General features: G+C 38.0%; 1 protein-coding gene across 1 annotated transcript in view; it reads left to right on the top strand.

Moving 5' to 3' along the window:
• Nucleotides 1–15,691, top strand: part of timm50 (translocase of inner mitochondrial membrane 50 homolog (S. cerevisiae)) — a 78,759-nt gene that overhangs the window by 59,878 nt on the left and 3,190 nt on the right. Inside the window, exons 7-8 of the mRNA XM_041813925.1 lie at nucleotides 260–364; nucleotides 4,247–4,345. Of these exons, the coding sequence (XP_041669859.1) occupies nucleotides 260–364; nucleotides 4,247–4,345 (204 nt within the window). The remainder of the gene's footprint in view (nucleotides 1–259; nucleotides 365–4,246; nucleotides 4,346–15,691) is intronic.

The raw sequence follows: 15,691 nt of genomic DNA, 5'->3' as shown, positions 1-15,691 counted from the left end.
TCTGCAAGCAAGCACAATCAGTTAATGCTTCTGTTTTTACAGATATACAGTTGGAGAGGAGTTAGGATGCGTTCACCTGATCAATGTGCAGCAATTTGATTAAACCAATGGTTTTGTTGCAGTAGCCTCTCTCACCGCTGCAACCTGAAGAAATTTGCTGCAGCAGCAACATCAAAACTATGTGTTTCTTGCAGCCATTAAGGCCTTAAATGTGTGTATAAGTTTAGAAATTAACCTTTAATTCTGCATTTGTTTTCAGTTGTCCACAGGCTGGAGGTTTAAGAAACGTCCAGGCATTGACTATCTGTTCCAGCAGCTCGCTCCACTCTACGAGATCGTCATCTTCACAGCAGAGACTGGCATGGTGAGACACTAAAACACTCAAACGTCCACTCCAACTGGTAGTTAATTGAAGCCGTGTTTACCCCTAAATACGCCCTCTGAGCGCTCTCTGTCATGCTGATGGGAGCTGCCTGCTGCTGATCACATCTGTATTCGTTGTTTTCTGTTGCCTCGTCGTTTTTTCTGTCGGCAGGCCTCAGGACAGGCATAAAGAGGGCTCTTAATAACACAGCTATTCAGTGACTCTGACAGAGCAGCTGCTGCAGAGTTTGTTTGCAGCTGCATCTGGAAAAGTTTGTGCAGCCTCTGAAACTTCAATGTCTTTATTTCATTATAACAAGGGTTTTAAAAACATAAACTGTAGGATCAGATTTGTTCAAGTGCTGTTCAGTGATCGGGCTGAGTGATATGGACCAGAAAAAACATTTCTTGATATGTAAGGCACAGTGGTGATACATGATATATACCATTATAACATAAACAAAAGCCAATATTGGGCATTTTTTGTTTTAAATGATGAAAAATAGCAGTAAAACTCCCACACTGTCTGAATTGTACCTAAACATATGCAATATTTCCATTTACTGAGGTTGTCTGAATTTTCATTTCTCTTAAAAACATTTATTTCTAATAATCAGATCCCTATCATTTTAATGGAGTGGAGTTATCGGTGCTATTGAAACGTACAGAAATTTAATTATCTTGTCATATTTTCCAACCAAATGAGAGGGAAAGATCGTGATCAATGGTTTCCCTCTTAATTGCACAAAGTTGACAAACTTTGGAAAAGTGACTGGAACCGGCAGGACACACAAGTTTCCCTCTAAATTGCACAAATACATTGGCAACATTTGGAGAGGTGGGAGGAAGTGGTGACAAAGGAAAGTTTCCCTGTAAATTGCACAGATCCTCTCTGAATTGCTCAAATACATTGGCAGCATTTTAGAAAATGTGTGGAACTGGCAAGACGCAAGAGTTTTGGTCTAATTGCACAAATACTGTACATTGGCAATATTGGCGAAAATGAAAGGACTGGCAAGGAGCAAGGGTTTTCCTCATAAATGTACAAAATCATTGGCAACATTTTAAAAAGTTGGTGGAACTGGTGAGGAGCAAGGGTTTTACTTGTAATTGCAAAAATACATTGGCAACATTTTAAAAATTGGTTTGAACTGGCAAGAAACAAGGATTTCTCTCTACTTTGCACCAATACTGTACATTGGTAACATTTGAAAAAAAATATGGGTGGAACTGGTGACAAGGGAAAGCTTCTGTTCAAATTGCACAAATGCATGGACAATATCTGGAAAAGTAGGTGAAGCTGGTTAAAGATTTTCCTCTCTAAAGTGCTGAAATACATTGATAACCTTTAAAATAAGTGTGGAACTGGCAAGTAGTGTGGTTTTTTAATTCATATTGCACAAACACTTTATGTTGGTAACATTTGGGAAAGTTGGTGGAGCTGGTGAGAAGAGAGGGTTTTCCTTGATTTGCCAGTTTCTAAGATAGTGGTTCAAACTGACAAGGAGAAAGGGTTTTCCACATAAATATACAAAACACTGGCAACATTTTTAAAAGTTGGTGGAACTGGTGAGGAGCAAGGGTTTCTAATCAAACTGAACAAATATTGTATGTTGGCAACATTTGAAAAAGTTGGTAGAACTAGCAAGGGCCAAATGTTTTCCTCTCTAAATTGTTCAAATACATTGGCAACATTTTAAAAAATGTGTGGAACTGGTAATGAGCAACGGCTTCCATCTTTTTTGCACAAACACTCTAAAATGGCAATATTTTTAGGAAAAATGGAGGAACTGGCAAGGGGCAAGGGTTTTTCCTGGTAATTGCACAAACAGTTTGGCAACATTTTAAAGAGTGGGTGAAGCTGGGTTCCAATCTGAAATTGCACAAAAATTGGCAACATTTGAAAACCTTTGGGAAACTGGTGACAAGGGACAGTTACCCTTTTAAATTGCACAAACACATTGGCAACATTTGGAAAATTAGGCAGGAAACGTAATTGGTTAGAGGTTTTCATCTCTAAATTGCTCAAATACATTAGTAAGGTAAAAAAAAAAAAGTGTGGAACTGGCAAGTAGCATGGGTTTCCAATCAAATTGCACAAACACTTTATGTTGGCGATGTTAGGAAAAGTTGGTGGAAATGGTGAGAAGAGAGGGTTTGCCTTGTAATTGCAAAAATGCATCGGCAATATTTTAGACATTGGCTCAAACTGGCAAGGAGCAAGGGTTTCTAATCAAACTGAACAAATATTGTATGTTGGCAACATGTGAAAAAGTTGGTAGAACTAGCAAGGGCCAAATGTTTTCCTCTCTAAATTGTTCAAATACATTGGCAACATTTTAAAAAATGTGTGGAACTGGTAATGAGCAACGGCTTCCATCTTTTTTGCACAAACACTGTAAAATGGCAATATTTTTAGGAAAAATGGAGAAACTGGCAAGGGGCAAGGGTTTTTCCTGGTAATTGCACAAACAGTTTGGCAACATTTTAAAGAGTGGGTGAAGCTGGGTTCCAATCTGAAATTGCACAAAAATTGGCAACATTTGGAAAATTAGGCAGGAAATGTAATTGGTTAAAGGTTTTCATCTCTAAATTGCTCAAATACATTAGTAAGGTAAAAAAAAAAAAGTGTGGAACTGGCAAGTAGCATGGGTTTCCAATCAAATTGCACAAACACTTTATGTTGGCGATGTTAGGAAAAGTTGGTGGAAATGGTGAGAAGAGAGGGTTTGCCTTGTAATTGCAAAAATGCATCGGCAATATTTTAGACATTGGTTCAAACTGGCAAGGAGAAAGGGTTTCCAGATTGCACAAACACTGTTTTTTTGACATAATTGCCCAAATTCATTGGCAACTCTTATAAATCGTGGTTCAAACTAGCTGTGAGCAAGGGATTTCCCTGTGATTGCACAAATACATTGATGCTATTTGTAAAACTGAGTGAAACAGGTTGAGAGGGATGTTTTCCATCAAGTATTGTACATCAGCAAAACTTTGAGGAAAAATGTGTGGGACTGTCCAGAAGGGCTTATCATCAGTTCTAGCCATGTTTTTAAATTGTTGCCATAGTTTTTGTGTAATATCGACAGTGTTCCTGAGTTTGTCTGCATTGCTTGTTATATGAAAACTCAGAAATAAACTTTAAAACTAATCTAATCTGAATAAAATGATAATGTCCAATTTAATGTAAACATAATAGATAATCTTGTGGTCATTTAACTGTCAGTGGTTCTTACTATAAAGTATGTTTTCACTGAGTTTTGGGTCTGAAGTCATTTTTAGCTGTCTCATCATGATCTGTTTTGATTTAGATGTTTTTATTCCCTATGTCTAATTTGAAAAGATATCAATATAACGTTAAAACTGTGAACTATTGCTCACCTGAGGATTAAAACAGAACTAAGAGCTTTTTTTCTCAGATTTAAAGCAGTTCTGTTCTGTAACCACTGTGTTGGTAACAAACAGCTGATGGCGTTTACATGCCGCCAGCCCTCTGCCACGTTCTTTGACATGCTAACAGCGTCGTCTGCTCTGTTTGTGTATGAAGTGTGTCGGTTCATTTACAGTCGTCTGAAGGCTGAAAACCCCAAACAGACTCAACACAAACACAACAGTCAAAGACAGATTGTCTCCTGTAGTCCATGAATGAATGTTTATACGATACATTTAAGTCACAACGGGGGTGACAGACGGAAAAACCTTTGTCATAAATGAGTTTATATTAATACTGGAGAGTTGGCATCAGATCTGCCAAAGCTTTTAAAATATTTAAAGAATGTACTCTTCAGATTTACAGGTAAAGTCAGGGGGATTTTATGATGAGAGGTCTGTTTGTTTGGTGACTTTGAGCATGGATTATGAAAAACCTTTTGTTTGTTTCCAGACAGCGTATCCTCTCATCGACAGCATCGACCCTCAGGGTTTCGTCATGTACCGACTCTTCAGAGACGCCACTCACTACATGGAGGGACATCATGTTAAGGTAGGGGTGTGTCCGTGTTAATGTAGGGGTGTGTCTGAGCATGTGATATGACATGGGGGGGGCAGTTTAGCTTTGACCTCACTCGGACTGCTGTTGAGTCTTGTGGGTCCTACACCACAACCAGCCAAGTCTCTTAAAGCAAATCACTGCTGCACAAACGGGCATTGATGGTCTTTTAAAGCAGTGGTTCTCAATTGGTGGTTGGAGACCCAAAAGCGGGTCATAAAGCTCTTTGTAATGGGTCGGGAATGTGTGCCAGGAATAAAAACAAATACCAAATAGAGTAATTTAGCACCAGCAGGTATTTTTGAGCAGTGTCAGGTGAAAACGATGAAACGCTTGATAGTTTGAAACCTAATCTCTGACCTGTGTCAGAGCTGCTGACTAAAAACACATTTTTGGTGTTATTGCCGTGAAGTTTAAGAAAAAAATCTCTCTATATCTCGCTTTCCTTAGAACCTGTTTTATTGATTGAATTGATGTATTTCCCAGCCCTACGCTCTCTGTGTAATTGTGAATATCTGCATGTATCCTCTTTAATCTCATATTGTGCTGATTATGATAGAAGATTTTTTTTTCTTTGTTTGTTGAATAAAACATGAGAAGAGGAACCTTAAAATAATCACATAAAACGGAAATACTGGGGGAGAAAAAACAAAATTTGATTATTTTTTAGTTTTTTTTACCGACCCTAGTATGTTGTGATATTTTGACCATGAAAGTAAGTCTTTTTTACGTTTATCGCACATTTGTTTTTTATTTATTGCTTCTTTTTCAAAGTGTTTAAGTTTGATAAATTTTTGAAAATTAATAAGTAATCATGTTTAATGATTGTAATCATTGCATGAATCAGAATAACCCTGATAATGGCGTTTTGCTGTGATGGAGCAGCCCTAGCGGACAGCCTCGTGGTTCGGTTGCGCCCTCAGGTTCAAGTCTGACCTGTGGCTCCGTCAGGTCCCTCTCTCTTATCCCTCTGTCCTCCTTCGTAAATAAAGGCAGAAATAAAACAATACAGAGTTAAAATATTGTTATAAGAAACTTTGGCAGATTAAAACCAGATCCTCTTTATTTATTTAAAGACTTAATAAAAGAGCTGCAGTGTTAATTTTCAAGTTTTTTTTTTTTTTTTAAAGAAACACCTGTACGCAGTGACACAGACAGGCGGAGGATCTGCGGCGCTGTTTTACCCCCCGTGCTTGCTCTATAGCTGCCTTCTGCTGCTGCCATTGATTTCTCCTCCTCCTCTTCACCACAATAGACCTCCTCCCTCCTCCCCTCTGTCTCCCTCTGACGCCTCATTAACCTTCTGCCTCCCTCCCTCCTCCTCTCTCCTCTTCGTCTTATCTCACCTCCTGTCCTCCTTCCTCTCCTTTCCTTCTCTCCTCCCTCCTTCATGTCTCCCCCTCCTCCCTCCCTCTTCCTTCTGTCCCCCTCCAACTGTCATTATTGACGGACAGTCTGGAGGCTTTAAGGAGCTGGTTAACCTACTTCCCAGTAAGAAGACACACTTATCGTCTCATCTCCATAACGCCAAGACAGACCTGAACGCAACAGATGCTAAGAGAGAGTTAGTGATGCTCCATATGCTGAGGGAGAGTTATGAATGCCCCATATGTCTGGAGAAAGTTCAAATTAAAAATGTTGTTTTATTCGTTTGCTTGATGTTCTTTTAATGCCTTCGATAATCCAAAGACTATCGCACGCGCTTCAGTGAGCAGAAATATTAAAAACACTTCTAAATCCTTAAATTTATCTGGTTATTCTTAAATCTTTGACCTCTTTTTGAGTACAGACTGCCAGGTTATCACCTCGTTGCACACGTGCTGATGATTCAAAACAAGCAGAGGACGAATGCCAAAGATACGGTTGAGGTTAAATCGAAACACCGAGGCTTTAATTGTCGCTGAGGGCTGCATCAAGGAGAAACCGCAGCACTTAAAGGCGCCATGCTAGTACACTTAAAGAGTGCTCCATTGATTTAGTAATACTTTCTTCAAACACTCGAGAGAGAAGAGCAGATTAGAAGCAGCATCAGCAGAAAGGAAGCAAATATTAAGTGAGAACTTTAATGATCAAAATATGATGTTTTGCAGCCCTATTTAAACAAAAAATACATTGTAATATTTAGGATTGAATATACAATGATACTGAGCTCATAATAAGACTTTATCATATTATTTTGGCTGCTCAGTCAAGGCAAAAATCCTCATCATGATAATCCTAATCTTTAAAAATGATTGGTTTTTGATTTTGGCAACTCAAGCATTTATCAAACCTAAATATTCAAAACTCTTTATTGCTCTGAACATGCTGTAAATCAAGCTATTGATAGTATAGCTATATTAGAAATATGAATTCATTATCAAGATATACAACTCTAATTCCAAAAATGTTGGGACACTGGGTAAAATGTAAGTAAAAACAGAAGTCAATGGTTGTCAAATCTCATAAACCCACTTTTTATTCACAGTAGAACATAGAGGACGTATGGGATGTTGAAGCTAAGACATTTTTACTTTTTATGAAAATATTAGTGCATTTTGAATTTGATGGCAGCAACACATCTCAGAAAAGTATGGACAGGACCATGTTTACCATTGTGTAGCATCCCCTCTTCTTTTAACAGCAGTCTGTAAATGTCTGGGAGGTGAGAAGAACAGACGATGGAGTTTGGAAGAGGAATGCTGTCCCATTCTTGTCTGGTGTAGGAATCTTGCTTCTCAACAATGCTCTGAGTGTTTTCTATTGGTGAAAGGTCTGGACGGTCCAGGACCCGGACTCTTCTCCTGTGAAGCCATGCTGTTGTGATAGATGTTGTATGTGATTCAGCAGAAAGAGGTATTGTCTGGATGGGAGCATATGTCGCTCTAAAACCTCTCTCTGCTTTTCAGCATTGATAGTTCCTTTCCAGATGTGCTGCCCAAGCTGCCCATGCCATAGGCACTAATGCAACCCCATACCATCAGAGATGCAGGCTTTAGAACTGAGCCAGGAGAACAAGCTGGATGCTCCCTCTCCTCTTTGGTCCACAGGACATGGTCTGTGGTTTCTGAAATTATTTAAAATTTTGATTCATCTGACCACAGAACAGTTTTCCATATTTCCTCAGTCCATGTTAAAAGAGCTTTGGCCCAGAGAAGACGGCGGTGTTTCTGAATCCTGTTCACATATGGCCTCTTCTCTCTATGATGCTTTAACCGTCATTTGTGGTTGGCACAGCCAACTGTGTTTACAGACAATGATTTCTGGAAGTGTTCCTGAGCCCATGCAGCGATTTCAGTACAGAATCATGCCTGTTTTTAATGCTGTGGCCCCTGAGGGCCCCAAGATCACCAGCATCAAATACTGACCAACAGCCATGTGTGTAGTGCACAGAGATTTTTTCAGATTCTCTGAATCTGCTGATGTTTTATGGACTGTAGATGGTGGGAAATTCAGTCTTCACAATTTTACATTTAGGAACATTTTTCTTGAATTGTTCCAGAATTTTTAGACACAGTTTTTCACAGATTGATGAACCTTTTGTCCATCTTTACTTCTGAATGACTCTGCTCTCTGAAATGCTCCTTTTATACCCAGTCATGTTACTGACATGTTGCCAATTAGCCTAATTAGTTACCATTTTTAGTTACTTCTCCAGCCTGTCCCTAGTTTCATGAAAAGGTAAAATGTCTTTGTTTCAACATCTGACATGTTGTTTATGTTCTACTGTGAATAAAATACATTTTACACAGCGCCCCAGCTTTTTTGGAATTAGGGTTGTATTTACATGGGAAATTCTCTCTCCCTATGACTTGAAATATTCCAGATATGCTAGTTATACATCAAAATATAACACATAAATGCAATATGAATCCATATGGCATCAACAAGATGGTGTACAGCCCATAGGAGATTTCACGAAGAGGTTGGAGCCTAAACTGATGGTTAACATGCAGACTAGCTTCTGTTTCTAAAGACAATTCAGCCAGAATAGGTGCTATGTAGCTGCAATATGTTAACAAGAATGTTGTTAAAATGGAAAATTAATTGATACCACATATTTCATAACCCTCTTTAAATAAATATGTTATTGACTTTTATCAGAGTGCAGAAAGAAAAGCAGAAGAAACCAATGATTAAATAAATGCATACACTGGAGTTAAAACATCATGTCATGTGTTGAAATCATGAATGTGAAAAACCCTCATATGTTTAATCTGCCACACTCAGTAGAGAATAGGACCAACCCTTCAGACTTAAATCCTACAGGTTGTCTCTTTATATTCCGTTCTTCTATCATAATCTGGATGTTCTTTTCTGTCTGATATGGTTTTTTTAATGTTTTAATAACCGCTAAATTGTCTCTCCAGTCTAATACCGTTAATTCTTCATAAGCCACTGTGTTCCCCGTCCTCACCATCTCATAAACCTGACCATCCTGCAGCTATTGTTCACTGCCCTGCATCCTGGAATGGATCAGACGTCTTATTGTGTGGCAGCTGAGACACAGAAACACAACAGTTGGATTAACTGTCCTCCTTTAAACTTGGTTGTTTTCATCCTGACCTGCTGTTCATGCAGCATTTACTGTCAGGAGGTTAACAGAGCTGTGCTCCATGTAGACTGGACAGAACAAACACAATGGAGGAGTCAATCACAGGATCATTAGCAGCGGATCCATGCCGCCCCCAGCTCTCAAAGATCTGACGTCATGAAAACTGTTATTTTCTGACAAACAGTGTCTCGTAAAATAACTAAACGACTTAATATGCAAAACTACTTGTAAACTTACTTGTAAAAAGCATTTGAGCTAGTTTAGGGCACAGCATCCTGGGCATCCTTTACTCATGAAAGAGGAAACTGCTGACCGCCTGCATCTAGACACTCAGTATGTTTACATGCACTTAGAAAAAGTTGATTTATTCTATTAGTACTAGGACTGAGCAATTTGCTAAAATAATCTTAATTTTTTCCCCAATATTGCAGGTTAATATGCAATTATTATATTCCTCAACTTTTTTTCAACAAATTCAAGCAATACATCATTCTATATTATAACCTACATTCAGTCAGGAACAATCGTCATACATTTAAACATTTTATTGCAAGATTAATATGCAGTTTTACTTGGCAGAGAAGGCTCTGGGTTAGTCAAGCAGCATGCTTTGACTTTCCAGGGAACATATGGCTAGAAACCCTCTTATGGATGGACACATAAATGACAATGTATATTGAAAACAAATGACTTCAGAAGCAATAAATCCATAGTAGCATGAATCTGAGTATGAGGGTGCAACAAGCTTTAAGCCAGAGACGTCAGACTCAAACACAGCAGGGACTGAATTCTGAATTTGGGTCTAACCTGAGAGCCTAACTGGGTCAAAATTTCACACAGACTGTCAACCTCACCTTCGCCCGAAAACAAATTATAGGGAAAAAACATAACATTTATGATAAATGATTCTGTCTTATAAAGGAAAGTCAAAAGTTAAAATCAGGATTTTTAACAGTTGTTAAATAAAAATCAAAATCAAGAGTTTAAAAGGTAAAAGATAATAAAATTTTAACTTTTGAATCAAAAAGGTCAATATTTGGGATTAAAAGTTATATTTAGGAGTTGAAAGTGTCAAGGTATGAGAAAAAATCTAAATCAAGAGATTAGAAAGGTAAAGATATTGGATAAGATCAAAAATCAAGTATTTTAAAGGTCACAATATAAAATAAAATTCTAAATCATGAGTTTTTAATGTCAAAATATAAGACAAAATTAAAAATACTGAATTATAAATGTCCAAAGATGAGATCAAAATTTAAGATTTTAAAATGAGAAGGTTAATTTTTGGGATTAAATTTCAAAGTCAGGAGGTAAAAAAATGTCAAAAGATAAGACTGAATTCAAATTCATGACTTTAAAATGTCAAAATATGACTTAAAAATTAAGAGCGTGAAAAATTATGAGATAAAATTCAAAATTATGATTTGAAAAGGTCAGAATATGATGTGAAACATCAAAACCATAACTTTATGTCATAATTGAGAGATGCAAATTGGAAAATGCAAAATGAAAACAAATTTCTTTTACCACATTTCTGACTTTTTATCAAATTATTTTCACTCTTTACTCTTTCTAATTCTTATGATTTACCAAGGATATTATAAATCATCAAGGTTAAGTTTACATTGTTATAGTGGAGGAAATCTTCAGACCTCATGGGTATAACTGTACCACGGGCCAGGTTTGGCCCCCGGGCCTTGAGTTTGACACCCCTGCTTTAAGCTGTAAAGGAGGTGGCTGGGGTGGAGGAGGTAAAGCTAGCCCTAGGCTGACAGCAGCTGGGGGTATGACTTCTGGGAACTAAAGCTGAGCTTCAAGTTAAAGAAATGTTGAAACTTATGCAATTTGTGAATTGCAGCAGGACATACTGCGATTTAATCTAATTTGTGATTGATTGCCCAGCCCTAGTTAGTCTAGCCAAACTCTAATAATACACTTTTCTTTTGCATGTTTACACCCAGCTTTTCTCTCTGATTTGATCAGACTGTTGGGGGGGATTCAGGTTCATGCTCCCTAGGGGGAAAGATGTGCACATTTTAGAGTTTAAAGCTGATTACAATTTAATAAGTGATTATATTTAAAGATCCTCATCTTCCAACAATTACAAACAATAAAAAACCCTCTATATTATAACCAATGCAATATTACATCGATTGAACTAGGCCTCAACAAACTTAAAAAATGTACCCAAATGTGATTGTTTTGATTCAATATCAACTGTTGTATTGAAAGGAATGATCATTTCTATTTATCAAGAAAAAAACCTTAAAACCTATAAAAAAAATGAGGAAAGAAGGATTTCTTGTTCTTAATAAAAGACAATTGCATGATTGCACGATCTGAAGGGCATAACATCTCTGGTGAATTAAAGGATTCGTACTGTTATTTTGACACATTTCATGTTAAAGCAAGGTTCTGGGATTTGTAAACTGCACTAGGTGGTATTGCAATTTTATCTAAATTTCAATTAGTTTTCCCAGCCCTAGTTAAAAGCATCAGTCTTGTGCAATTTGAGAGAAAAATAAAGAGGCAGTGAAATCTTTGTTCTTTTGGAAATGTCAGTTCATGTATATTTTTTAAATTTTATTTAGCCTTAATTTAACCAGGTGAAAACCTCATTGAGATTAAAAATCTCTTTTTCGAGAGTGTCCTGGTAAAGACAGCAGCAGTGAACAGAGTTTCAGACATACATAAAAACAGTCATACAACAAAATGCAAGATATGTAGTCGATATGCAAAAAAACACAAGAATTTAAGCAGCAGCTATTTACCAGAATCAGCCAGAATTAATCGAAGCATTTGCATCCAGATGTGTCTGCCTCCAAGTCTTTCAACGTTCTCTTAAAATTGTCCAGTGTGTTCATTGAGTTTCAACTCTTTTTGTAACCATTCCAGGCTGAGGGAGCAGCAAATTTAAATGCATTTTTTCCCAGTTCAGTTCTGAACTGGGGAAAACAAACAAATCATTTGTTCTGGATAATGTAGGTTTGAAGGTAGGAGGGTAGAAGGCTCTACCCTATGACAATAGGGACCAGCGTTAATCACCAAGAGCACCAGCAGAATTTAGCACCATTACAGCGACGACATAAACCTCCCCTAAGTTTAGGGCAAGACTGTCGAACAGACTGGGCTCATGTTGCCAGCCCTCCACCGAGGCTGCACTGGGGTTTGAAAGGACTCCCAGTCAGCTGACTTTTTTCCAGTCCAACAGAGGTACCCAGTTTTGGTTTTATTTGAGGTACAATGCTGCAGTGCATTGAGCTCTTGCAAGCACTGAAGTTTGTTTTTGCACCAGTGATTTGGTAAGACGAGAACCCATCAGACTCAATAGCAGTAGCAGTTAGCTAGAATGACTTCCAGGTTTTGAAAAATGCATAATCATTTTCTGTTGGCTACTCACCTTAAACTTGTTCATGTTTGGTGTCTGGGATTAGGGCTGGGCAATTATTCACAAGTAAAATGAAATCCTAATATAGTCTGCTGCAACTTCGAAATTGCAGAAGTTGCAGTATTGCTTTAACTTTAAATGTGTCAAAATACCGGTTTAATATGTTCTTTTTTGCTGCAGCAGAGATTTTATGCACATTATTCCAACATTCAAGTGTCATCTTTTTAAGAATGTTTACAAAAATCACCTTTCCATGTTTTATGTATGTTTTTTATTAAAAGGAGTGACATAAAAATGATAATTCTCTTCATTAAAGCGGTTGATATCAAATTTGCAATATGAGCAACAATAATTGTCCTAGTTAATTCTACCTAATATTGATGAAGGTTAGTGCTAGTTTTGGGAAGTCATACCCTCAGTCCTGATTGGCTGATAGCTTACAACAATTATCACTTCCCAGCTCCCCCAGCCAATCACAGCAGTCCATCTGAATATGATGTACTTCTCAAAAATCCCTGTTTGCATCATTGCTGATGCCACACTGATGCAGGCAAAGCTTTATCTCCTCCACACCAGCCTCCTCCTTTAAAGCTTAAAGCTTGTTGCACCCTCATATTCAGATTCTGCTACTTTGGATTCATTGCTTCTGATAGGATTTCATTATTCTTAATACACATTGTCATTATGTATCTATCCATAAGGGGGTTTCTAACTAACCCAAAGAGCTTCTTTTAAACAGAGCCAAGTAAAACTATAGATCCATTTTGCAATAAAACAGTTAAAGTGATGACAAGAGTGCTCCTGTTTAAATGTGGGTCATAATATAGAATGATTTATTGCTTGAATTTGTTGAAAAATACACAAGATGAGGAACCTAATAATAATCACATTTTAAATTTTAATTTTAGGGGAAAAAAATCACAATTAGATTATTATTATAAATCATTCAGCTCTCTCTGGGATGCAGTTCAGTAATTTCAGTGTGTGTTTGTGTGTGAATGCACGCGCCAGTCTAGGAAATGGATGCTCTTCAGTCTCCACAAACACTGGGGGAAAGGCGTGCATCTAACTGGATTGAAAGTGGAGTATAGAATATGAAATGTATGCGTTCATGTGTTAACTGGTGAATAAGTTACACAGCAGTAACTATGAGTTTTCATATTTTACCAACAGGGATTAAATAATCCTGTGATGCAGAACCATTTTGTCAAAAACCATCAGCTCTCCGTTGACCAGGAGGGATTGAGTTTGATCAGTTCGTGTTTTGAGCTGTGGCGTCTGCTCCTCTCAGCAGTGGCTGTCATTTCTGTTTCTAATCTCCGAGCAGAGGCAGCAGACACAGATGGCTGCTGCCAATAACATCTCAAAGCAGATTTGACGAGCAGCATTTTCTCACAAAGACTTAAAGAGGAGTGTGCCGCTGTGGAAGTTGTCAGGCCATGACCTTTCATTGATGCCGCACTCTGTGTGGGTGAATGCCTGCAGGTTTGTAGAGTTAACCACCACGAAGGAACTAACTGTTCAGACAGATGTTTAGAGAACCTGGGAGTGCAGGGTCTTTAAACCTATTAAAGTTGATTAATCAATTTAGCAAAAAAAGCCTTGAATGACCATAAGGCCTTAAATGAGCTGTTTTCATTTTTCATCTTTGTCAAAAGAACTTGTAGGCTGGGTTTTCTGCTTTTGTTTCTACATTTAGTTTTAAGCACACGTGAGATTCTGATGAACGCCACCAGATCTGAAATCAGTCTGTGTGCTTGTTCATGTTCTGGCCTGTTTAGTTCTCAGTGTGTTTCTGTGAGCAAATACGCCTTCTGGTGTGACTAGAGGGACAAGGACCACTTAACCATGAATTCTGCAACCTCTGAATGGACTAGAAACTAAATGAAGGTTCTCGAGTGGTTCAGTCAAAGTCTGGACTTAAATCTGATTGAGATGCTGTGGCATGACCTTAAACAGACCGTTCAGGCTGCAAAGACGAGTGGGCCAAAATTCCCCCACAGCAATGTAAAGGTGGCACATGCAGTGGTAAGGTTTAGGCAACAATGACTTTCACACAGGGCCAGGTAGATCTGGGTGGCCTTTGTCATTTAATAAATGAAATCATCGTTTAAAAACTGTCATATTTACTCAGGTTGTCTTTGTCTAATGTTAAGATATGTTAAGCACAAAGGTAAGGATTAGGAAAGAAATCAGGAAGGGTGCTAATACTCTTCACAGCAGTGGTCTTTCAAATAGATGCTCTTTCAGGAAGTGGCCCCCATCCAGACTAGTTGACTAACCCTGCTGTATAGAATCAGTCTTTATGAAAGGTAAAAATACCAACAAATCTTAACATTTCAGGTGCAAAGTTGTAGCTGCTGCTCAAGGCAAATCAATCAGCTGAGGCTGAATTATTTGAAATTCATGCTCAGATGCAGATGTAATTTTCAATCAAAATAATCATGGCTCTGAATGACGCCATTATCAAGCTTCCCCCTTGGAGTCACAAAAACTGCCTCCTACACAACACCTCAAAGACAAAGGAAATGATCACAGATTTCGGCAGATCCAAACCCCCTCTTCAGCCAGTGAACACCTGTGGCGTGGACATCGAGGTGATGACATCGTATAAATATTTAGGTGTACATCTGGATAATGAGTTGGACTGGTCTAAAAACGTAGACTTCATCTACAAAAAGGGACAGAGCCGCCTCTTTTGCCTCAGAAGACTCCGATCAATAGACATCTGCAGTAAGATGCTGCAGATGTTTTATCAGTCTGTGGTGGCAAGTGTTCTGTTTTATGCTGCAGTCTGCTGGGGAGGCAGTGTAAAACTTGTTGCAGGACAGAAAGATTTAGAAAATCTTTCATACCATCAGCAGTTAGACTTTAAAATTCTACCGTAAACAGATGAGAGATACTCCAGACAGTTAAATTTTCCTGCGAGGATAAATAAAGTTATTGTATTGGAGTGCGTCCTTACTAGGGGTGCAAATTTGCAAAAATAATCTATTTGCGATTTTTCCCCCCAATATTGCAGTTACAATTTAATATGCGATTATATTAGGTTCCTCTTCTTGTGAATTGTTCTTTTTTTTTTTTTTTTTTTTTTTTTTAATGTAAGCACATCACATCGTTCTGTAATATAACCTTCATTCAGTCAGGAGCATGCTCATCATACATTTAACTTCTATATTGCAAAATGGATCTACAGTTTTACGTGGTAGAGAAGGCTCTGCTCTAAAGATGCTCCCTGGGTTAGTCAGCATGCTTTGACTTTCCAGGGAGAGCAGAGCTAGAAACTCCCATATGGATAGACACATTAATGACAATTTCTGCTGAAAACAATGAAATTATTTCAGAAGCAATGAATCCATTGTAGAATGAATCTGAATATGAGGGAGCAACAAGCTTTCTGCTATAAAGGAGGAGACTG

This window comes from Cheilinus undulatus, linkage group 2 (genome assembly GCF_018320785.1).
Source record: "Cheilinus undulatus linkage group 2, ASM1832078v1, whole genome shotgun sequence".
NCBI classification, from domain to species: domain Eukaryota; kingdom Metazoa; phylum Chordata; class Actinopteri; order Labriformes; family Labridae; genus Cheilinus; species Cheilinus undulatus.
Note: the sequence above shows the minus strand (reverse complement) of the source record. Positions and strands in the feature narration are given on the sequence as shown.